The sequence below is a fragment of the Tachyglossus aculeatus genome, chromosome 7 (assembly GCF_015852505.1).
Source record: "Tachyglossus aculeatus isolate mTacAcu1 chromosome 7, mTacAcu1.pri, whole genome shotgun sequence".
Classification (NCBI taxonomy): domain Eukaryota; kingdom Metazoa; phylum Chordata; class Mammalia; order Monotremata; family Tachyglossidae; genus Tachyglossus; species Tachyglossus aculeatus.
In genome coordinates, this window is record NC_052072.1 from 2,776,565 (window position 1) to 2,799,040 (window position 22,476).

A 22,476-nucleotide genomic window follows, 5' to 3' on the forward strand; every position below is an offset into this window, starting at 1 on the left:
CAGCCATCTGGCTGATGGGTTCAATCATTCAATCGTATTTATTGAGCGCTTACTGTGTGCAGAGCACTGGACTAAGTGCGTGCCAAGTACCATTCCACAACAGAGACAATCCCTGCCCACACTGGGTTTCCAGTCTAGAAGGATGTGTGGGTGGCTAGACAAGAGGCCACTCAATCAATCGACCGATCGATCGCGGCGTGGCCCAGTGGAAAGAGCCCGGGCTTTGGAGTCAGAGGTCCTGGGTTCAAATCCCGGCTCCGCCACTTGTCAGCTGGGTGACTTGGGGCAAGTCACTTCACTTCTCTGGGCCTCAGTGACCTCATCTGTCAAATCAATCAATCAATCAATCGTACTTATTGAGCACTTACTATGTGCAGAGCACTGTACTAAGCACTTGGGAAGTCCAAGTTGGCAACAGATAGAGACGGTCCCTACCCCAACAGCGGGCTCACAGTCTAAAAGGGGGAGACAGAGAACAAAACCATACGAACAAAAAAAAATAAATAGAATAGATATGTACAAATAAAATAAATAAATAAATAAATAGAGTAATAAATATGTACAAACATATATACATATATACAGGTGCAGGTCAAATGGGGATGAAGACTGTGAGCCCCTCCGTGGGACAACCTGATCACCTTGTAACCTCCCCAGCGCTTAGAACGGTGCTTCGCACATAGGAAGCGCTTAATAAATGCTATCATTATTATTATTCATTCATTCATTCATTCAATCGTATTTACTGAGCTCTTACTGTGTGCAGAGCACTGGACTAAACGCTTGGGAAGTACAAGTTGGCAACATCTAGAGACGGTCCCTACCCAACAGCGGGCTCACAGTCTAGAAGGGGGAGACAGGCAACAAAACATGCGGACAGGTGTCAAGTTATTATTATTATTATTATCAATCGCATTTATTGAGCGCTTACTGTGTGCTGAGCACTGGACTAAGAACTCGGGAGTGTGCGATATAACAACACAGCAGACACGTTCCCTGGCCACAACGAGCTTACAGTCCAGAGCGGGAGACGGACATTATTATAAATAAATTCATTCAATCGTATTTGCTGAGTGCTTACTGTGTACACAGCACTGTACTAAGTGCTTAGAAAAGGACAATACAACAATACAACACAGTCCTCTAGACTGTGAGCCCACTGTTGGGTAGGGACCATCTCTATATGTTGCCAACTTGTATTTCCCAAGCGCTTAGTACAGTGCTCTGCACACAATAAGCGCTCAATAAATACGATTGAACAATAAGCAGACACATTCCCTGCCCACAAGGAGCTGACAGTCTAGAGGGGGAGAGGGACGTTATTATAAATAAATTCATTCAATCGTATTTACTGAGCGCTTGCTGTGTGCACAGCACTGTACTAAGCGCTTGGGAGAGGACAATACAATAAGCAGACACATTCCCTGCCCGCAAGGAGCTGACAGTCTAGAGGGGGAGAGGGACATTATTATAAATAAATTCATTCAATCGTATTTACTGAGCGCTTACTGTGTGCACAGCACTGTACTAAGCGCTTGGGAGAGGACAATGCAACAATAAGCAGACAGATTCCCTGCCCGCAAGGAGCTGACAGTCTAGAGGGGGAGAGGGACATTATTATAAATAAATTCATTCAATCGTATTTACTGAGCGCTTACTGTGTGAGCAGCACTGTACTAAGCGCTTGGGAGAGGACAATGCAACAATAAGCAGACACATTCCCTGCCCGCAAGGAGCTGACAGTCTAGAGGGGGAGACGGACATAATTATAAATAAATTCATTCACTTGTATTTACTGAGCGCTTACTGTGTGAGCAGCACTGTACTAAGCGCTTGGGAGAGGACAATGCAACAATAAGCAGACACATTCCCTGCCCGCAAGGAGCTGACAGTCTAGAGGGGGAGACGGACATTATTATAAATAAATTCATTCACTCGTATTTACTGAGTGCTTACTGTGTGAGCAGCACTGTACTAAGCGCTTGGGAGAGGACAATGCAACAATAAGCAGACACATTCCCTGCCCGCAAGGAGCTGACAGTCTAGAGGGGGAGACGGACATTATTATAAATAAATTCATTCAATCGTATTTACTGAGTGCTTACTGTGTGTGCAGCACTGTACTAAGCGCTTGGGAGAGGACAATGTGACAATAAGCAGACACATTACCTGCCCGCAAGGAGCTGACAGTCTTTTAGACTGTGAGCCCACTGTTGGGTAGGGACTGTCTCTATATGTTGCCAATTTGTACTTCCCAAGCGCTTAGCACCGTGCTCTGCACACAGTAAGCGCTCAATAAATACGATTGATGATGATGATGATTCAGTCGTACTTACTGAGCGCTTACTGTGTGCGCTTGGGAGAGGACAATACAACAATAAGCAGGCACATTCCCTGCCCACAAGGAGCTGACAGTCTGGAGGGGGAGACGGACATTATTATAAATCATTCAATTGTATTTACTGAGCGCTTACTGTGCGTGCAGCACTGTACTAAGTGCTTGGGAAAGGACAATACAACAATAAGCGGGATTTGAATCAATCAATCGTATTTATTGAGTGCTTACTGTGCGCAGAGCACTGTACTAAGCGCTTGGGAAGTACAAGTTGGCAACATAAGTGTGGGAGAGTCATCATCTGCGGGATGTGAGGAAGAAGGCCATTCCAGGCCCGAGGCTTCGCAAGAACATCCTCTCCCGCTTCCCTCGCCCCCCAAAAACAGACCCACGCTCACACCCACGTGTATGTTTCACTTGTATCCACATTTGTATCCACTTGTGTCCACAATAGGAATTTTCCTGTCAGGAAATGGTTTTCTTGTCTTTCTCGGGGGCCGTCGCCCGGGAAACCAGAGGCCCCGGAGCCGTCTTTCCGTCCGGCCGTCCACCTCCGCGCCGTTGCGGCAGAGGGGCTTCTGAGGCGGATGGGGTGGGTGGACAGAATCAATCAATCAATCAATCAATCGATCGTATTTATTGAGCGCTTACTGTGTGCAGAGCACTGTACTAAGCGCTTGGGAAGTACAAGCTGGCAACATATAGAGACAGTCCCTACCCAACAGTGGGCTCACAGTCTAGAAGGGGAACACTAGTAAGCGCTTACCAATGCCGTCATTATTATTATTATTATTATTATTATTGTTATTCTAGTAAGCAGGCAGGGGTGGACAGAGGTGGACAGAGGAAGACAGAGGCACGCAGGGATTTTTTTTTGATGGTATTTGTTTAGCGCTTACTATGTGCAAAGCACTGTTCTAAGCGCTGGGGAGGTTACAAGGCGATCAGGTTGTCCCCCGGGGGGCTCACAGTTTTAATCCCCATTTTCCAGGTGAGGTAACTGAGGCACAGAGAAGTTAAGTGACTTGCCCAAAGTTGGTGGAGCTCGGATTTGAACCCGTGACCTCTGACTCCAAAGCCCGCGCTCTTTCCACTGAGCCACGCTGCTTCTTCGCCCCTGCTTCTTGTCAGGAGAGGGGTTGTCAGTCACGTTGCTGATTTGTACGGCCCAAGCGCTTAGTCCAGTGCTCTGCACACAGTAGGCGTTCAATAAATACGATTGATTGAATGGAAGGAGAGAGCAGGGGGGGACGTGGGGGGGACAGAGATGGGCAGGGCTTGTCAGGGGCTATCAGGGGTGGGCAGAGGAGGGCAGAGGCAGGCAGGAGGTGCCAGGGGTTGTCAGGGGAGGGCCAGGAAAGGCAGGGGTGGACAGAGGTGGGAAAGGATTGTCAGGGGTTATCAGGGGTGGGCTGGGAAGGACAGAGGAAGACAGGAGTTGCCAGGGGTTGTCCGGGGCGGGCAAGGAAAGGCAGGGTTGGACAGAGGTGGGAAGGGATTGTCAGGGGTTATCAGGAGTGGGCTGGGGAAGGACAGAGGAAGGCAGGAGTTGCCAGGGGTTGTCCGGGGTGGGCAAGGAAAGGCAAGGGTAGACAGAGGTGGGAAGGGATTGTCAGGGGTTGTCCAGAGCGGGCAGGGGAGAATAGAGGTAAGCAGGAGTTGCCAGGGCTTGTCAGAGGCAGGCAAGGAAAGGCAGAGGTGGACAGAGGTGGGCAGGGCTTGCCAGGGGTTATCAGGGGTGGGCTGGGGAAGGATAGAGGAAGACAGGAGTTGCCAGGGGTTGCCTGGGGCAGGCAAGGAAAGGCAGGGGTGGACAGAGGTGGGCAGGGCTTGCCAGGGGTTATCAGGGGTGGGCAGGGGAAGGACAGAGGTGGAGAGAGGCAGGTAGGAGTTGCCAGGGATTGCCAGGGGCGGGAAAGGAAAGGCAGGGGTGGACAGAGGTGGGCAGGGCTTGTCAGGGGTTATCAGGGGTGGGCAGGGGAGAATAGAGGCTGGCAGGAGTTGCCAGGGCTTGGCAGAGGTGGGAAAGGAAAGGCAGGGGTGGACAGAGGTGGGCAGGGCTTGCCAGGGGTTATCGGGGAGGGCTGGGGAAGGATAGAGGAAGACAGGAGTTGCCAGGGGTTGCCTGGGGCAGGCAAGGAAAGGCAGGGGTGGACAGAGGTGGGCAGGGCTTGCCAGGGGTTATCAGGGGTGGGCAGGGGAAGGACAGAGGTGGAGAGAGGCAGGTAGGAGTTGCCAGGGATTGCCAGGGGCGGGAAAGGAAAGGCAGGGGTGGACAGAGGTGGGCAGGGCTTGTCAGGGGTTATCAGGGGTGGGCAGGGGAGAATAGAGGCTGGCAGGAGTTGCCAGGGCTTGGCAGAGGTGGGAAAGGAAAGGCAGGGGTGGACAGAGGTGGGCAGGGCTTGCCAGGGGTTATCGGGGAGGGCTGGGAAGGACAGAGAAAGACAGGAGTTGCCCAGGGTTGTCCGGGGCGGGCAAGGAAAGGCAGGGGTGGACAGAGGTGGGAAGGGATCGTCAGAGGTTATCAGGGGTGGGCTGGGGAAGGACAGAGGAAGACTGGAGTTTCACCAGGTGTTGTCCAGGGTGGGCAAGGAAAGGCAGGGGTGAACAGAGGTGGCAGGGCTTGTCGGGGTTACCAGGGGTGGGCAGGGGAGGGCAGAGGCAGGCAGGAGATGCCAGGGATTGTCAGGGGTGGGCAAGGAAAGGCAGGGGTGGACAGAGGTGGGCAGGGCTTGTCAGGGGTTGTCTGGAGCGGGCAGGGGAGAATAGAGGCAGGCAGAGGTTGCCAGGGGTTGTCCGGGGCGGGCAAGGTTAGGCAGGGGTGGACAGAGGGGGCAGGGCTTGCCAGGGGTTATCAGGGGTGGGCTGGGGAAGGACACAGGGAGACAGGGGTTGCCAGGGATTGTCCGGGGCGGGCAAGGAAAGGCAGCGGTGGACAGAGGTGGGCGGGGCTTTTCAGGGGTTATCAGGGGTGGGCAGGGGAGGGCAGAGGCAGGCAGGAGATGCCAGGGGTTGTCAGGGGAGGGCAAGGAAAGGCAGGGGTGGACAGAGGTGGGAAAGGATTGTCAGGGGTTATCAGGGGTGGGCTGGGAAGGACAGAGGAAGACAGGAGTTGCCAGGGGTTGTCCGGGGCGGGCAAGGAAAGGCAGGGTTGGACAGAGGTGGGAAGGGATTGTCAGGGGTTATCAGGAGTGGGCTGGGAAGGACAGAGGAAGACTGGAGTTGCCAGGGGTTGTCCGGGGCGGGCAAGGAAAGGCAGGGGTGGACAGAGGTGGGCAGGGCTTGTCTGGGGTTGTCCGGAGCGGGCAGGGAAGGATAGAGGAAGTCAGGAGTTGCCAGATGCGGGCTAGGAAAGGCAGAGGTGGACAGAGGTGGGCAGCACTTGTCAGGGGTTCTCAGGAGTGGGCAGAGGAGGACCTAGGTGGGCAGGGCTTGTCAGAGGTTGTCCGGGGCAGACAGGGGAGAACAGAGAGGAGAGAGGCAGGCATGGGTTGCCAGGGATTGCCAGGGGTCGGCAAGGAAAGGCAAGGGTGGACAGATGGGGCAGGGCTTGCCAGGGGTTATCAGGGGTGGGCTGGGGAAGGACAGAGGAAGACAGGAGTTGCCAGGGGTTGTCCGGGGCGGGCAGGGAAAGGCAGGGGTGGACAGAGATGGGAAGGGATTGTCAGGGTTTTTCAGGAGTGGGCAGGGGAGGGCAGGGGCAGGCAGGAGATGCCAGGGATTGTCAGAGGAGGGCAAGGAAAGGCAGGGGTGGACAGGGGTGGGCAGGGCTTGTCTGGGGTTGTCCGGAGCGGGCAGGGGAGGATAGAGGAAGGCAGGAGTTGCCAGATGCGGACTAGGAAAGGCAGAGGTGGACAGAGGTGGGCAGCACTTGTCAGGGGTTCTCAGGAGTGGGCAGAGGAGGACCAGATGCGGACTAGGAAAGGCAGAGGTGGACAGAGGTGGGCAGGGCTTGTCAGAGGTTGGCCGGGGCAGACAGGGGAGAACAGAGAGGAGAGAGGCAGGCAGGAGTTGCCAGGGATTGTCAGAGGCGGGCAAGGAAAGGCAGGGGTGGACAGAGGGGGCAGGGCTTGCCAGGGGTTAGCAGGGGTGGGCTGGGGAAGGACAGAGGAAGACAGGAGTTGCCAGGGGTTGTCCGAGGCGGGCAAGGAAAGACAGCGGTGGACAGAGGTGGGAAGGGATTGTCAGGGGTTATTGGGGTGGGCAGGGGAGGGCAGAGGCAGGCAGGAGATGCCAGGGATTGTCAGGGGAGGGCAAGGAAAGGCAGGGGTGGGCAGAGGTGGGCAGGGCTTGTCTAGGGTTGTCCGGAGTGGGCAGGGGAGGACAGAGGAAGGCAGGAGATGCCAGGGGTTGCCAGATGTGGGCTAGGAAAGACAGGGGTGGGCAGAGGTGGGCAGGACTTGTCAGAGGTTATCAGGGGTGGGCTGGGGAAGGACAGAGGGAGACAGGAGTTGCCAGGGGTTGTCCAGGGTGGGCAAAGAAAGACAGGGGCGGGCAGAGGTGGGCAGGACTTGTCAGGGGTTCTCAGGAGTGAACCTCCACTTCTAGACTGTGAGCCCACTGTTGGGTAGGGACTGTCTCTATATGTTGCCAACTTGGACTTCCCAAGCGCTTAGTCCAGTGCTCTGCACACAGTAAGCGCTCAATCAATACGATTGATTGACAGATTGTGTGGGCAGAGGAGGACCGAGGTGGGCAGGGCTTGTCAGAGGTTGTCCGGGGCAGACAGGGGAGAACAGAGAAGGAGAGAGGCAGGCAGGAGTTGCCAGGGGCACGCAGGAGTTAGCAGAGGTGGGCAGAGGTTTTCAGGGTGGGCATTCATTCGTTCCATCGTATTTATTGAGCGCTCACTATGTGCAGAGCACTGTGCTATGCGCTTGGGAAGTCCAAGTCGGCAACATCTAGAGACGGTCCCTACCCAACGATGGGCTCACAGGCTAGAAGGGGAGACACAGACAACAAAACAAAACATGTGGACAGGTGTCAAAATAAATGATGGCATTTATTAAGCGCTTACTATGTGCTAAAGACGACTGAATGAATGAAAATGAATGACGTGCTTGGAAGAGTCCAGTAAAGTTAGTATAGATAATAATAATAATAGTAATAATAATGATGGCATTTCTTAAGCGCTTACTATGTGCTAAAGATGACTGAATGAATGAAAATGAATGACATGCTTGGGAGAGTCCAGTAAAGTTAGTATAGATGATAATAATAGCATGGCTCAGTGGAAGGAGTCCGGGATTTGGAGTCAGAGGTCATGGGTTCAAATCCCGGCTCCGCCAACTGTCAGCTGTGTGACTTTGGGCCAGTCACTTCACTTCTCTGGGCCCCAGTTCCCTCATCTGCAAAATGGGGATGAAGACCGTGAGCCCCACGTGGGACAACCTGATCACCTTGTATCCCCCCAGCGCTTAGAACAGTGCTTTGCACATAGTAAGTGCTTAACAAAAACCATCACCATTATTATTATTAATAATAATAGTAATGATAATGATGGCATTTATTAAGTGCTTACTGTGTGCTAAAGACGACAATGAATGAAAATGAATGACATGCTTGGGAGAGTCCAGGAAAGTTAGTATACATAATAATAATAGCGTGGCTCAGTGGAAAGAGCCCGGGCTTTGGAGTCAGAGGTCATGGGTTCAAATTCCAGCTCTGCCACTTGTCGGCTGCGTGACTTTGGGCCAGTCACTTCACTTCTCTGGGCCTCAGTTCCCTCATCTGCAAAATGGGGATTCATTCAATCGTATTTATTGAGCGCTTACTGTGTGCAGAACACTGTACTTTGAAGACTGTGAGCCCCACGTGGGGCAACCTGATCACCTTGTATCCCCCCAGCGCTTAGAACAGTGCTTTGCACATAGTAAGTGCTTAACGAAAACCATCACCATTATTATTATTATTATTATTAATAATAGTAATAATAATGATGGTATTTATTAAGCCTGTATATATACCTATATATGTTTGTACATATTTATTACTCTATTTATTTATTTATTTTACTTGTACATATCTATTCTATTTATTTTATTTTGTAAATATGTTTGGTTTTGTTCCCTGTCTCCCCCTTCTAGACTGTGAGCCCACTGTTGGGTAGGGACTGTCTCTAGACATTGCCAACTTGGACTTCCCAAGCGCTTAGTCCAGTGCTCTGCACACAGGAAGCGCTCAATAAATACGATTGATTGATTGATTACTCTATGTATTTATTTTACTTGTACATATCTATTCTATTTATTTTATTTTTAGAATATGGTTGGTTTTGTTCCCTGTCTCCCCCTTCTAGACTGTGAGCCCACTGTTGGATAGGGCCCGTCACTAGATGTTGCCAACTTGTCCTTCCCAAGCGCTGAGTCCAGTGCTCTGCACACAGGAAGTGCTCAATAAATAGGACTGATTGATTGGTTAAGCCCTTACTATGTGCAAAAGACGGCTGACTGCATGAAAACGAATGACGGACCCCCGACTCCCAAGCCCGGGCTCTTTCCACTGAGCCAGGCCGCTTCTCAGAAGTGTCATCTCAGGATGGCGTCTCCAATCAATCAATCAATCAAAGCAGCGTGGCTCAGTGGAAAGAGCCCGGGCTTTGGAGTCAGAGGTCATGGGTTCGAATCCCGGCTCCACCACATATCTGCTGTGTAACCTTGGACAAGTCACTTAACTTCTCTGAGCCTCAGTTACCTCATCTGTAAAATGGTGATTAGGACTGTGAGCCCCACGTGGGACAACCTGATCACTTTGTATCCCCCCAGCGCTTAGAACAGTGCTCTGCATATAGTAAGCGCTTAACAAATGCCAACATTATTATTATTATTATTATTATTTATTGAGCGCTTACTGTGTGCAGAGCACTGGACTAAGCGCTTGGGAAGTCCAAGTCGGCAACACATAGAGACAGTCCCTACCCAACAGCGGGCTCACAGTCTAGAAGGGGGAGACAGAGAACAGAACCAAACATACTAACAAAATAAAATGAATAGAATAGATAGGTACAAGTAAGATAAATAAATAAATAAATAAATAGAGTAATAAATACATACAAATATATATAAATATATACCGCCGCCGTCCGCAGCGAGCCCCGTCCCGTCCCCCGGGGCCGGCGGACTCACCGATGTGGTAGAGGCCGATCCAGTCGCTGGGGTCCACCTCCTCCTTGATGTCCCAGAAGATGATGAGCTTCTCGGGCTGGCCCAGGGTGTACTCGGACCTGCTGGCCGTCAGGCTGGACCGGCTCTCGGACGTGACCAGGTCGGTGTCGCTGTTGGCCCGGGCCAGGCCGGGCGGGCTGGGCAGGTGGTCCGGGCTCAGCGTGTGGCGCAGTCGGGGGTTCCGCGGGCGGCGGCTGGGGGTCCCGGGGTCCCGGGATGGGCTGGCCATCGTGCCCGCCGCTGGGCCTGAGGGGAGAAAGATACAGAGAGAGATGATGAGGAGTCGGGGCGGACGTGGGTGGGAGGCCGCAGAGGGTCAAAGGAAACACCCCGACGATTTGGAGATGGAGCGGACATGGGCGGGAGGCCGCAGAGGCTCAAAGGAAACTCCCCGACGATGAGGAGATGGAGCAGATACAGGCGGGAGGCCGCAGAGGCTCATGAGAAACTCCCCGACGATGAGGAGATGGAGCGGATACAGGCGGGAGGCCGCAGAGGCTTATGGTAAACTCCCCAATGATGAGGAGTCAGAGAGGACACGGGCGGGAGGCCGCAGAGGCTCATAGGAAACTCCCTGATGATGAGGAGTGAGAGAGGACATGGGCAGGAGGCCGCAGAGGCTCATAGGAAACTCCCCGATGATGAGGAGATGGAGCGGACATGGGTGGGAGGCCAAAGAGGCTCATGGGAAACTCCCCGACGATGCGGAGATGGAGCGGATACAGAAGGGAGGCCGCAGAGGCTCACGGGAAACTCCCCAATGATGAGGAGTCGGAGCGGACATGGGCGGGAGGCCGCAGAGGCTCATGGGAAACTCCCAGATGATGAGGAGATGGAGCGGACATGGGCAGAGGCCGCAGAGACTCATGGGAAACTCCCCAACGATGAGGAGATGGAGCGGACATGGGTGGGAGGCCGCAGAGGCTCATAGGAAACTCCCCGACGATGAGGAGTCAAAGAGGACACGGGCGGGAGGCCTCAGAGGCTCATGGGAAACTCCCTGATGATGAGGAATCAGAGAGGACATGGGCGGGAGGCCACAGAGGCTCATGGGAAACTCCCCGACGATGAGGAGATGGAGCGGATACGGGCGGGAGGCCGCAGAGGCTCATGAGAAACTCCCCGACGATGAGGAGATGGAGAGGACATGGGTGGGAGGCCAAAGAGGCTCATGGGAAACTCCCTGATGATGAGGAATCAGAGCGGACATGGGCAGGAGGCCGCAGAGGCTCATGGGAAACTCCCCGAAGATGAGGAGATGGAGCGGACATGGGTGGGAGGCCGCAGAGGCTCATGGGAAACTCCTCGACGATGAGGAGATGGAGCGGATACAGGCGGGAGGCCGCAGAGGCTCATGGGAAACTCCCCAATGATGAGGAGTCAGAGAGGACATGGGCGGGAGGCCGCAGAGGCTTCCGGCTCCGCCGCTTGTCAGCTGTGTGACTTTGGACAAGTCACTTGACTTCTCTGGGCCTCAGTTCCCTCATCTGTCAAATGGGGATGAAGACCGGGAGCCCCCCGTGGGACAACCTGATCACCTTGTAATCTCTCCGGCGCTTAGAACAGTGCTTGGCGCATAGTAAGCTATTAATAAATGCCATTATCATTATTATTATTATTATGGGAAACTCCCTGATGAGGAGGAATCACGGCAGACATGGGCGGGAGGCTGCAGGGGCTCATGGGAAACTCCCCGACGATGACGATGCGCTCTGTCCGAGGCTCCGCACGTGGTGGAGGCCCGAAAAATACCACCGCCCTTGGGCCCGCTGAAGATTGTAATTCATTCAATCGTATTTATTGAGCGCTTACTGTGTGCAGAGCACTGTACTAAGCGCTTGGGAAGTACAAGTTGGCAACATCTAGAGCCGGTCCCTACCCAACAGCGGGATCGCAGTCTAGAAGTCATGACTCGAAGATTGTTATATCGCTGATTGAGAAGCAGCGTGGCTCAGTGGAAAGAGCCCGGGCTTGGGAGTCAGAGGTCGTGGGTTCAAATCCCGACTCCGCCACTTGTCAGCTGTGTAACTTTGGGCAGGTCGCTTCACATCTCTGGGCCTCCGTTCCCTCATCTGTAAAATGGGGATTAAGACTGTGAGCCCCCCGTTGGGACAACCTGATCACCTTGTAACCTGCCCAGCGCTTAGAACAGTGCTTTGCACATAGTAAGCACTTAATAAATGCCATCATTATTAATATTGTTCTCTGGGCCTCGGTGACCTCATCTGGAAAATGGGGGGGAAGGCTGTGAGCCCCACGGGGGACAACCTGATCACCTTGTCTCCACCCCAGCGCTTAGAACAGTGCTTGATACGTAGTAAGCGCTTAACAAATACCATCATTATTATTATCATTATAATTCTATTTATTTCTATTGATGCTATTGACACCTGTCTCCATGTTTTGTTTTGTTGTCTGTCTTCCCCTTCTAGACTGTGAGCCCGTTGTTAATAATAATGATGGCATTTATTAAGCGCTTACTATGTGCAAAGAACTATTCTAAGTGCTGAGCACTGTTCTAAGCGCTGTTGTTAATAATGATAATAGCATTTATTAAGCACTTACTATGTGCAAAGCACTGTTCTAAGTGCTGAGCACTGTTCTAAGTGCTGTTGTTAATAATGATAATAGAATTTATTAAGCGCTTACTATGTGCCAAGCACTGTTCTAAGTGCTGGAGAGGTTACAAGGTGATCAGGATGTCCCGCGGGGGGCTCACCGTCTTCATCCCCATTTTCCAGATGAGGTAACTGAGGCCCAGAGAAGTCAGCGCTTAGAACAGTGCTTTGCACATAGTAAGCGCTTAACAAATACCATCATTATTATTATTAAGTGACTTGCCCAAAGTCACCCAGCTGACAATTGGCGGAGCCGGGATTTGAACCCATGACCTCTGACTCCAAAGCCCGGGCTCTTTCCAATGAGCCACACTGCTTCTAAACACGCTGTTGTTGGGTAGGGACCGTCTCTGTTGCCAAATTGTACTTTCCAAGCGCTTAGTACAGTGCTCTGCACACAGTAAGCTCTCAATCAATACGACTGAATGAATGAATGACTGTGGGGACTGTTGGGTGCTTACTATACAGTACCTGGCACACAGTAAGCACTTAAACACCATTTTTTAAAAACCGCAATGGTATTTATTAAAAATAATAACAGCAACAATAATGGTGTTTGTTATGCGCTTTATGGAGCATCATGGGGCAAGACTGTGCTAACGACCAAGGAAAATAATAATAATAATAATGGTGGTATTTGTTAAGCGCATACTATGTGCCAACTTGTACTTCCCAAGCACTTAGTACAGTGCTCCGCACACAGTAAGCACTCAATAAATACGACTGAATGAATGAATGAATGAATGAATGAATGTCAAGCACTGTTCCAAGCACTGGGTAATAATAATAATAATAATGATGGTACTTGTTAAGCGCTTACTATGTGCCAAGCCCTGTTCTAAGCGCTGGGGAGGTTACAAGGTGACCAGGTTGTCCCCCGGGGGGCTCACAGTCTTCATCCCCATTTTCCAGATGAGGTCACTGAGGCACAGAGAAGTGAAGCGACTTGTCCAAAGTCACACAGCTGACAAGTGGCGGAGTCGGGATTCGAACCCACGTCCTCTGACTCCGAAGCCTGGCCTCTTTCCACTGAGCCACGCTACCAAAAAACCACCCCAAACTGAACAAATGCCATCATTATTATGAAATACCACAATAAAACACCCCAAACTGAACAAACACCACCATTATTATGAAATGCCACCAAAAAACCACCCCGAACTGAACAAACGCCTTCATTATTATGAAATGCCACCAAAAAACCACCCCAAACTGAGCAAACGCCATCATTATTATGAAATGCCACCAAAAAACCACCCCAAACTGAACAAATGCCACCATTATTATGAAATGCCACCAAAAAACCACTCCAAACTGAACAAATGCCATTATTATGAATTACCACCATAAAACACCCCAAACTGAACAAACGCCACCATTATTATGAAATACCACCAAAGAAACACCCCAAACAGAACAAACACCTTCATTACTATGAAATGCCACCAAAAAACCACCCCAAACTAAACAAACGCCATCATTATGAAATGCCACCAAAAAAACACCCCAAACTGAACAAACGCCATCATTATTATGAAATGCCACCAAAAAAAACACTCCAAACTGAACAAACGCCATCATTATTATGAAATGCCACCAAAAAACCACCCCAAACTGAACGCCATCATTATTATGAAATGCCACCAAAAAGCCACCCCAAACTGAACAAACGCCACCATTATGAAATGCCACAAAAAACCACCCCAAACTGAACAAACGCCACCATTATTATGAAATGCCACCAAAAAAAACACCCCAAACTGAACAAACACCACCATTATGAAAAACCACAATAAAGCACCCCAAACTGAACAAACGCCACCATTAAAACGAAATGCCACCAAAAAACCACCCCAAACTGAACAAACGCCACCACTATTATGAAATACCACAATAAAACACCCCAAAATGAACAAACGCCATCATTATTATGAAATGCCACCAAAAAAACCACCCCAAACGGAACAAACGCCACCATTATGAAAAACCACAATAAACCACCCCAAACTGAACAAACGCCACCATTATTATGAAATGCCACCAAAAAACCACCCCAAACTGAACAAATGTCACCACTATTATGAAATACCACAATGAAACACCCCAAACTGAACAAATGCCATCATTATTATGAAATGCCACCAAAAAACACCCCAAACTGAACAAACGCCACCATTTTTATGAAATACCACAATAAAACACCCCAAACTGAACAAATGCCACCATTATTATGAAATGCCACCAAAAAAACCCACCCCAAACTGAACAAATGCCACCAAAAAACCACCCCACACTGAACAAATGCCATCATTATTATGAAATGCCACCAGAAAACCATCCCAAACTGAACAAATGCTATCATTAGTATGAAATGCCACCAAAAAACCACCCCAAACTGAACAAACGCCACCATTATCATGAAATACCACAATAAAACACCCCAAACTGAACAAACGCCACCATTATTGTGAAATAACACAATAAAACACCCCAAACTGAACGAATGCCACCAAAAAACCACCCCAAACTGAACAAATGCCATCATTATTATGAAATGCCACCAAAAAACCACCCCAAACTGAACAAATGCCACCATTATTATGAAATGCCACCAAAAAGCCACCCCAAACTGAACAAATGCCACCATTATTATGAAATGCCACAATGAAACACCCCAAACTGAACAAACACCACCACTATTAAGAAATACCACAATAAAACACCCCAAACTGAACAAATGCCATCATTATTATGAAATGCCACCAAAAAACCACCCCAAATTGAACAAACGCATGATTCCTGCCCACAAAGGCCTAAACTTGTGTTTCCGGCCCGATAACAGAAAATATTCTTCCCAAATCGCCGCTCGACGTGGCCCGTCTTCCGTTAACGGGTCCGGGGCGCTTCTTCGTGTGTAAATTTTATTTTTTGAAATTTCCTTGTGAAGGGTAACCTGATGAGTTTTCATTCCCTTAAACCATTTCCCGTCTCTCTTGGCAAAAAGGCTCTTTTCGGGAATCGAATTAAAATCAACCGCCCGCTTCCCAAAGGAGCGAGTCGTGGAAAAGAAACCTCGATGGCTAATGACTTGGACTTCCCAAGCGCTTAGTACAGTGCTCTGCACACAGTAAGTGCTCAATAAATACGATCGAATGAATAATGATGGAAAAATTGCCTCCTGATTAATGTGTCGGCGTCGAGGAGCCTCCAACGTGCGTCAGCCTCTCTCGTAGAAGAAGAAGGTCGCTAGTTTAAGAGAAGCAGCGTGGCTCAGTGGATAGAGCCCGGGCTTGGGAGTCAGAGGTCGTGGGTTCGAATCCCGCCTCCGCCACATGCCAGCTGTGCGACCTTGGACAAGTCACTTCACTTCTCTGGGCCTCAGTTCCCTCATCTGTAAAATGGGGATGAAGACTGTGAGCCCCACATGGGACAGCCTGATCTCCTTGTAACCTCCCCAGCGCTTAGAACAGTGCTTGGCACATAACAAATGCCATTTGTTAAGTAAGCACTTAACAAATGCCATTATTATTATTATTGCCCCCGTGGGACAACCTGATCACCTCGTAACCTCCCCAGCGCTTAGAACAGGGCTTTGCACATAGTAAGCGCTTAATAAATGCCATTATAAAAAAATAAAAAGTCACTTCACTTCTCTGGGCCTCAGTTCCCTCATCTGTCAAATGGGGATGAAGACTGGGACCCCCCCCCCCGTGGGACAACCTCATCACCTTGTAACCTCCCCAGTGCTTAGAACAGTGCTTGGCACATAGTAAGCGCTTAACCAATGCCATTATTTTTTTGTGAGGAGCAGCATGGCTTAGTGGAAAGAGACCGGGCTTGGGAGTCAGAGGTCGTGGGTTCAAATCCCGGCTCCGCCATTTGTCAGCTGGGTGACTTTGGGCAAGTCACTTCACTTCTCTGGGCCTCAGTTCCCTCATCTGGAAAATGGGGATGAAGACTGTGAGCCCCACGGGGGAGAGGCCTGTCTCCAACCCGATTAGCTTGTATCCACCCCAGCATTCAGAAGGGTGCTTAATGCATAGGAAGCACTTAAGTAATAATGATGATGGTATTTGTTAAGCACTTACTATGTGCCAAGCACTGTTCTAAGCGCTGGGGTAGATACAAGGTGATCAGGTTGTCCCACTGCGGGGGCTCACAGTCTTCATCCCCATTTTCCAGATGAGGGAACCGAGGGCCAGAGAAGTGAAGGGACTCGCCCTAAGTCACACGGAGGACAAGGGGCAGAGCGGGATTTGAACCCACGACCCCTGATTCCCAGGATCTAGCCACCGGGCCACGCCGGTTCTCCGAGATGAGCCCGCGAACTCTTCCCCGCCACAGTCTGGAAGGAATCCAGGGATCGGTTTTCCTGCCCCGGAGGCCGATCGGGAAATTCAATGACACCTAAATGGTTTTCCAATAGCCTCGGCCCCATCCCGCCTTCCAAAAATGACCCGACGAGTGGACGATGACGCGGAGCCAAACAAACGGGACTGAGCCGGAAAATCGACAATTCCCTGGAGGCCCTCCCCATCCCGGCTTCCCTGAGAAATCCTGCAAAAGAACAATGATTAAGAATATTATTATTACTCGCTTAACGGATACCATTTAACAAAAAGAAGTCAATCAATCAATCGTATTTATTGAGCGCTTACTGTGTGCAGAGCACTGTACTAAGCACTTGGGAAGTACAAGTTGGCAACATATAGAGACAATCAATCAATCAATCGTATTTATTGAGCGCTTTCTGTGTGCAGAGCACTGTCCTAAGCGCTTGGAAGTACAAGTTGGCAACATATAGAGACAGTCAATCAATCAATCAATCAATCGTATTTATTGAGCGCTTTCTGTGTGCAGAGCACTGTCCTAAGCGCTTGGAAGTACAAGTTGGCAACATATAGAGACAGTCAATCAATCAATCAATCACTCGTATTCATTGAGCGCTTACTGAGTGCAGAGCACTGTACTAAGCGCTTGGGAAGTACAAGTTGGCAACATATAAAGACAGTCAATCAATCGATCAGTCAATCGTGTTTATTGAGCGCTTACTGTGTGCAGAGCACTGGACTAAGCGCTTGGGAAGTCCAAGTTGGCAACATCTAGAGCCGGTCCCTACCCAACAGTGGGCTCACAGTCTAGAAGGGGGAGACAGAGAACAAAACCAAACACATTAACAAAATAAAATAAATAGAATAGATATGTACAAGTAAAATAAATAGAGTAATAAATATGTACAAACATAAATACATATCATCATCATCAATCATATTTATTGAGCGCTTACTGTGTGCAGAGCACTGGACTAAGCGCTTGGGAAGTACAAGTTGGCAACACAGAGAGACGGTCCCTACCCAACATTCATTCATTCACTCAATCGTACTTATTGAGTGCTTACTGTGTGCAGAGCACTGGACTAAGCGCTTGGGAAGTACAAGTTGGCAACATAGAGAGACGGTCCCTACCCAACATTCATTCATTCATTCAATCGTATTTATTGAGCGCTTACTGTGTGCAGAGCACTGTACTAAGTGCTGGGGAAGTACAAGCTGGCAACATAGAGAGACGGTCCCTACCCAACAGTGGGCTCACAGTCTGGAAATAATTAATAATTACAGTATTTGTAAAGCGCTTACTACGTGCCAGGTACTGTTCTAAGTGCTGGGGGGAGATATGAGAAGCAGCGTGGCTCGGTGGAAAGAGCCCGGGCTTTGGAGTCAGAGGTCCTGGGTTCAAATCCCGACTCCGCCAACTGTTAGCTCTGTGACTTTGGGCAAGTCACTCTGGGCCTCAGTTCCCTCATCTGGAAAATGGGGATTAAAACGGTGAGGATCCCCGGCGGGACAACCTGTTTACCTTGTATCTCCCCCAGCGCTTAGAACAGTGCTTTGCACATAGTAAGCGCTTAACAAATATCATTATACAAGGTGATCAGGTTGTCCCACGGGGGGGCTCCCAGTCTTCATCCCCATTTGACAGATGAGGGGACTGAGGCCCAGAGAAGTTAAGTGAGTTGCCCAAAGTCACACAGCTGACAAGCGGCGCGGGCGGGATTAGAACCCACAACCTCGGACTCCCAAGCCCAGGCTCTTCCCACTGAGCCACGCTGCTTCTCACGCTGCGGCTGGGATCCTCCCCCCAACGCTTAGAGCAGATACTAAGTGCTTAACAAATACCATCATCATTATTATTATTATTACTATTACTACAGAGAAGCAGCATGGCTCAGTGGAAAGGGCCCGGGCTTGGGAGTCCGAGGCCGCGGGTTCGAATCCCGGCTCCGCCGCTTGTCAGCTGGGTGACTTTGGGCCAGTCACTTCGCTTCTCTGGGCCTCGGTGACCTCATCTGGAAAATGGGGATGAACACCGTGAGCCCCACGGGGGACAACCTGTTAACTTGTATCTCCCCCAGTGCTTAGAACAGTGCTTGGCACATAGTCAGCCCTTAACAAATACGATTATTATGAGAAGTGGCTTCATTTCTCTGGGCCTCAGTTCCCTCATCTGGAAAATGGGGATGAAAACTGTGAGGCTCCCCGGGGGGACAATCTGTTTACCTTGTAACCTCTCCAGCGCTTAGAACAGTGCTTTGCACATAGTAAGCGCTTAACAGATACCATTATACAAGGTGATCAGGTTGTCCCACGGGGGGCTCCCAGTCTTCATCCCCATTTTCCAGATGAGGGAACTGAGGCCCAGAGAAGTGAAGTGACTTGCCCAAAGTCACACAGCTGACTGGGGATGAAGACTGGGAGCCCCACGGTGGACAGGGATCAAGTCCAACCTGATTTGCTCGGATGATAATAATAATAAAAATGATGGTATTTGTTAAGCGCTTACTATGTGCCAAGCACTGTCCGTATCTACCCGAGCGCTCATTCATTCATTCAATCGTCTTTATTGAGCGCTTACTGTGTGCAGAGCACTGGACAAGAGAAGCAGCGTGGCTCAGTGGAAAGAGCCCGGGCTTGGGAGTCAGAGGTCGTGGGTTCGAATCCCGGCTCCGCCTCTTGTCAGCTGGGTGACTTTGGGCAAGTCACTTCTCTGGGCCTCAGTTCCCTCGTCTGGAAAATGGGGATGAAGACTGGGAGCCCCACCGGGGGACAACCTGATCACCTTGTATCCTCCCCATGGCTTAGAACAGTGCTTGGCACATAGTAAGCGCTTAAAAATGCCATTATTATTATTGTTATTATTATTATTATGATGATTATTATCATTATTATTATTACTAAGCGCTTGGAAAGCACAATTGGGCAACAGATAGAGACGGTCCCTACCCAACAACGGGCTCACAGGCTAGAAGGGCGAGACAGACAACAAAACAAGTAGACAGGCCTCAATACCATCAAAATGGATAAACAGAATTATAGGCGCACAGTGTCAATACCATCAAAATGGATAAATGCATAAATCAAAATGGATTTATATGTATATATGTTTGTTATAGGTATATATGCTTGTTATATGTATATATGTTTGTTATATGTATACATGTTTGTTATATGTATATAAGTTTGTTATATGTATATGTTTGTTATATGTAGATATGTTTGTTATATGTATATATGTTCGTGCGTATTTATTACTCTATTTATTTACTTATTTTACTTGTACATATTTATTCTACTTATTTTATTTTGTTAATATGTTTTGTTTTGTCGTCTCTCTCCCCCTCCTAGACTGTGAGCCCGCTGTTGGGTAGGGACCGTCTCTAGATGTTGCCAACTTCATCAATAGTATTTATTGAGCGCTTACTGTGTGCAGAGCACTGTACTAACTTGGACTTCCCAAGCGCTTAGTCCAGTGCTCTGCACACAGTAAGCGCTCAATAAATACGACTGAAAGAATGAATGAGGGGACACCCCGTGCTTACAACAGTGCTTTGCACCTAGTAAGCGCTTAATAAATGCCATCATTATTATTATTATTCTCCCCCTCCTCCCCAGCCCCCCCGCCTGACGTCCTTCCCCTCCCCACAGCACCTGTATAGATGTATAGATGTTTGTACAGATTTAATACTCTATTTCTCTTGTACATATTTATTCTATTTATTTTATTTTGTTAATATGTTTTGTTTTGTTGTCTGTCTCCCCCCTTCTAGACTGTGAGGCCGCTGTTGGGTAGGGACCGTCTCTATATGCTGCCAACCTGGACTTCCCAAGCGCTTAGTCCAGTGCTCTGCACACCGTAAGCACTCAATAAATACGATTGAATGAATGAATGAATGAGGGGACACCCCAGCGCTTACAACAGTGCTTTGCACCTAGTAATCGCTTAATAAAAGCCATCATTACTATTATTCTCCCCCTCCTCCCCATCCCCCCCGCCTGACCTCCTTCCCCTCCCCACAGCACCTGTATAGATGTATAGATGTTTGTACGGATTTATTACTCTATTTATTGATTTATTTTATTTGTACATATTTATTCCGTTTATTTTGTTAATATGTTTTGTTTGGTCGTCTGTCTCCCACTTCTAGACTGTGAGCCCGTTGTTGGGTAGGGACCGTCTCTACATGTTGCCGACTTGGACTTCCGAAGCGCTTAGTCCAGCGCTCTGCACACAGTAAGCGCTCAATAAATACAGTTGAATGAATGAATGAATGTATTTTATTTGTACATATTTATTCTATTTATTTTATTTTGTTAATATGTTGTGTTTTGTCCTCTGTCTCCCCCTCCTAGACTGTGAGCCCGCTGTTGGGTAGGGACCGTCTCTAGATGTTGCCAACTTGGACTTCCCAAGCGCTTAGTCCAGTGCTCTGCACACAGTAAGCGCTCAATAAATATGACTGAATGAATGAATGAATGAATGAGGGGACACCCCAGTGCTTACAACAGTGCTTTGCACATAGTAAGCTTTTAATAAATGCCATCATTATTATTATTCTCCCCCTCCTCAACATCCCCCCCGCCTGCCCTCCTTCCCCTCCCCACAGCACCTATATATATATATGTATATATGTTTGAACACATTTATTACTCTATTTATCTTGTAAATATTTATTCTATTTATTTTATTTTGTTAATATGTTTTGTTTTGTCGTCTCTCTCCCCCTTCTAGACTGTGAGCCCGCTGTTGGGTAGGGACCGTCTCTATATGTTGCCAACTTGTACTTCCCAAGCGCTTAGTACAGTGCTCTGCACACAATAAGCGCTCAATAAATACGATTGAATGAATGAATGAATGGAGGGGACACCACAGCGCTTAGAACAGTGCTTTGCACATAGTGAGTGCTTAATAAAAGCCATCATTATTATTATTCTCCCCCTCCTCAACATCCCCCCGCGCCTGACCTCCTTCCCCTCCCCACAGCACCTGTATAAATGTGTATATGTTTGTACGGATTTATTACTCTATTTATTGATTTGTTTCATTTGTACATATTTATTCTATTTATTTTATTTGGTTAATATGTTTTGTTTTGTCGTCTGTATCCCCCTTCTACACTGTGAGCCCGCTGTTGGCTAGGGACCGTCTCTATATGTTGCCAACTTGTACTTCCCAAGCGCTTAGTACAGTGCTCTGCACACAATAAGCGCTCAATAAATACGATTGAATGAATGAATGAATGGAGGGGACACCCCAGCGCTTACAACAGTGCTTTGCACCTAGTAAGCGCTTAATAAATGCCATCAGTATTATTATTATTCTCCCCCTCCTCCCCATCCCCCCTGCCTTACCTCCTTCCACTCCCCACAGCACCTGTACATATGTATAGATGTTTGTACGGATTTATTACTCGATTTATTTATTTATTTTATTTGTACATATTTATTCTATTTATTTTATTTTGTTAATATGTTTGGTTTTGTTCTCTTATCTCCCCCTTCTAGACTGTGAGCCCGCTGTTGGGTAGGGACCGTCTCTAGATGTTACCAACTTGTACTTCCCAAGTGCTTAGTCCAGTGCTCTGCACACAGTAAGCGTTCAATAAATGCGATTGAATGAGTGAATGAATAAATAAATACGACTGAATGAATGAATGACACCCCTGCGCTTAAAACAGTGCTTTGCACCTAGTAAGCGCTTAATAAATGCCATCATTACTATTATTCTCCCCCTCCTTCCCCTCCCCACAGCACCTGTATATATTTATAGATGTTTGTACGGATTTATTACTCTATTTATTTATTTTACTTGTACATATTTATTCTGTTTATTTTATTTTGTTAATATGTTTTGTTTTGTTGTCTGTCTCCTTCTTCTAGACTGTGCGCCCGCTGTCGGGTAGGGACCGTCTCTAGATGTTGCCGACTTGTACTTCCCAAGCGCTTAGTCCAGTGCTCTGCACACAGTAAACACTCAATAAATGCGATTGAATGAATGAATGAATGAATGAGAGGACACCCCAGCG

The 22,476-nt window shown here is 48.8% G+C and overlaps 1 protein-coding gene across 3 annotated transcripts in view; it reads right to left on the minus strand.

Annotated features, from left to right (window-relative positions):
• The window catches only part of HECW2 (HECT, C2 and WW domain containing E3 ubiquitin protein ligase 2), a 202,864-nt gene that overhangs the window by 173,236 nt on the left and 7,152 nt on the right, over positions 1-22,476 (minus strand). For all 3 annotated transcript variants that reach the window (XM_038749729.1, XM_038749728.1, XM_038749730.1), the window contains exon 2: positions 9,460-9,744. In XM_038749729.1, coding sequence (XP_038605657.1) covers positions 9,460-9,727 — 268 coding nt within the window. In that variant the 5' untranslated portion in view covers positions 9,728-9,744. The remainder of the gene's footprint in view (positions 1-9,459; positions 9,745-22,476) is intronic.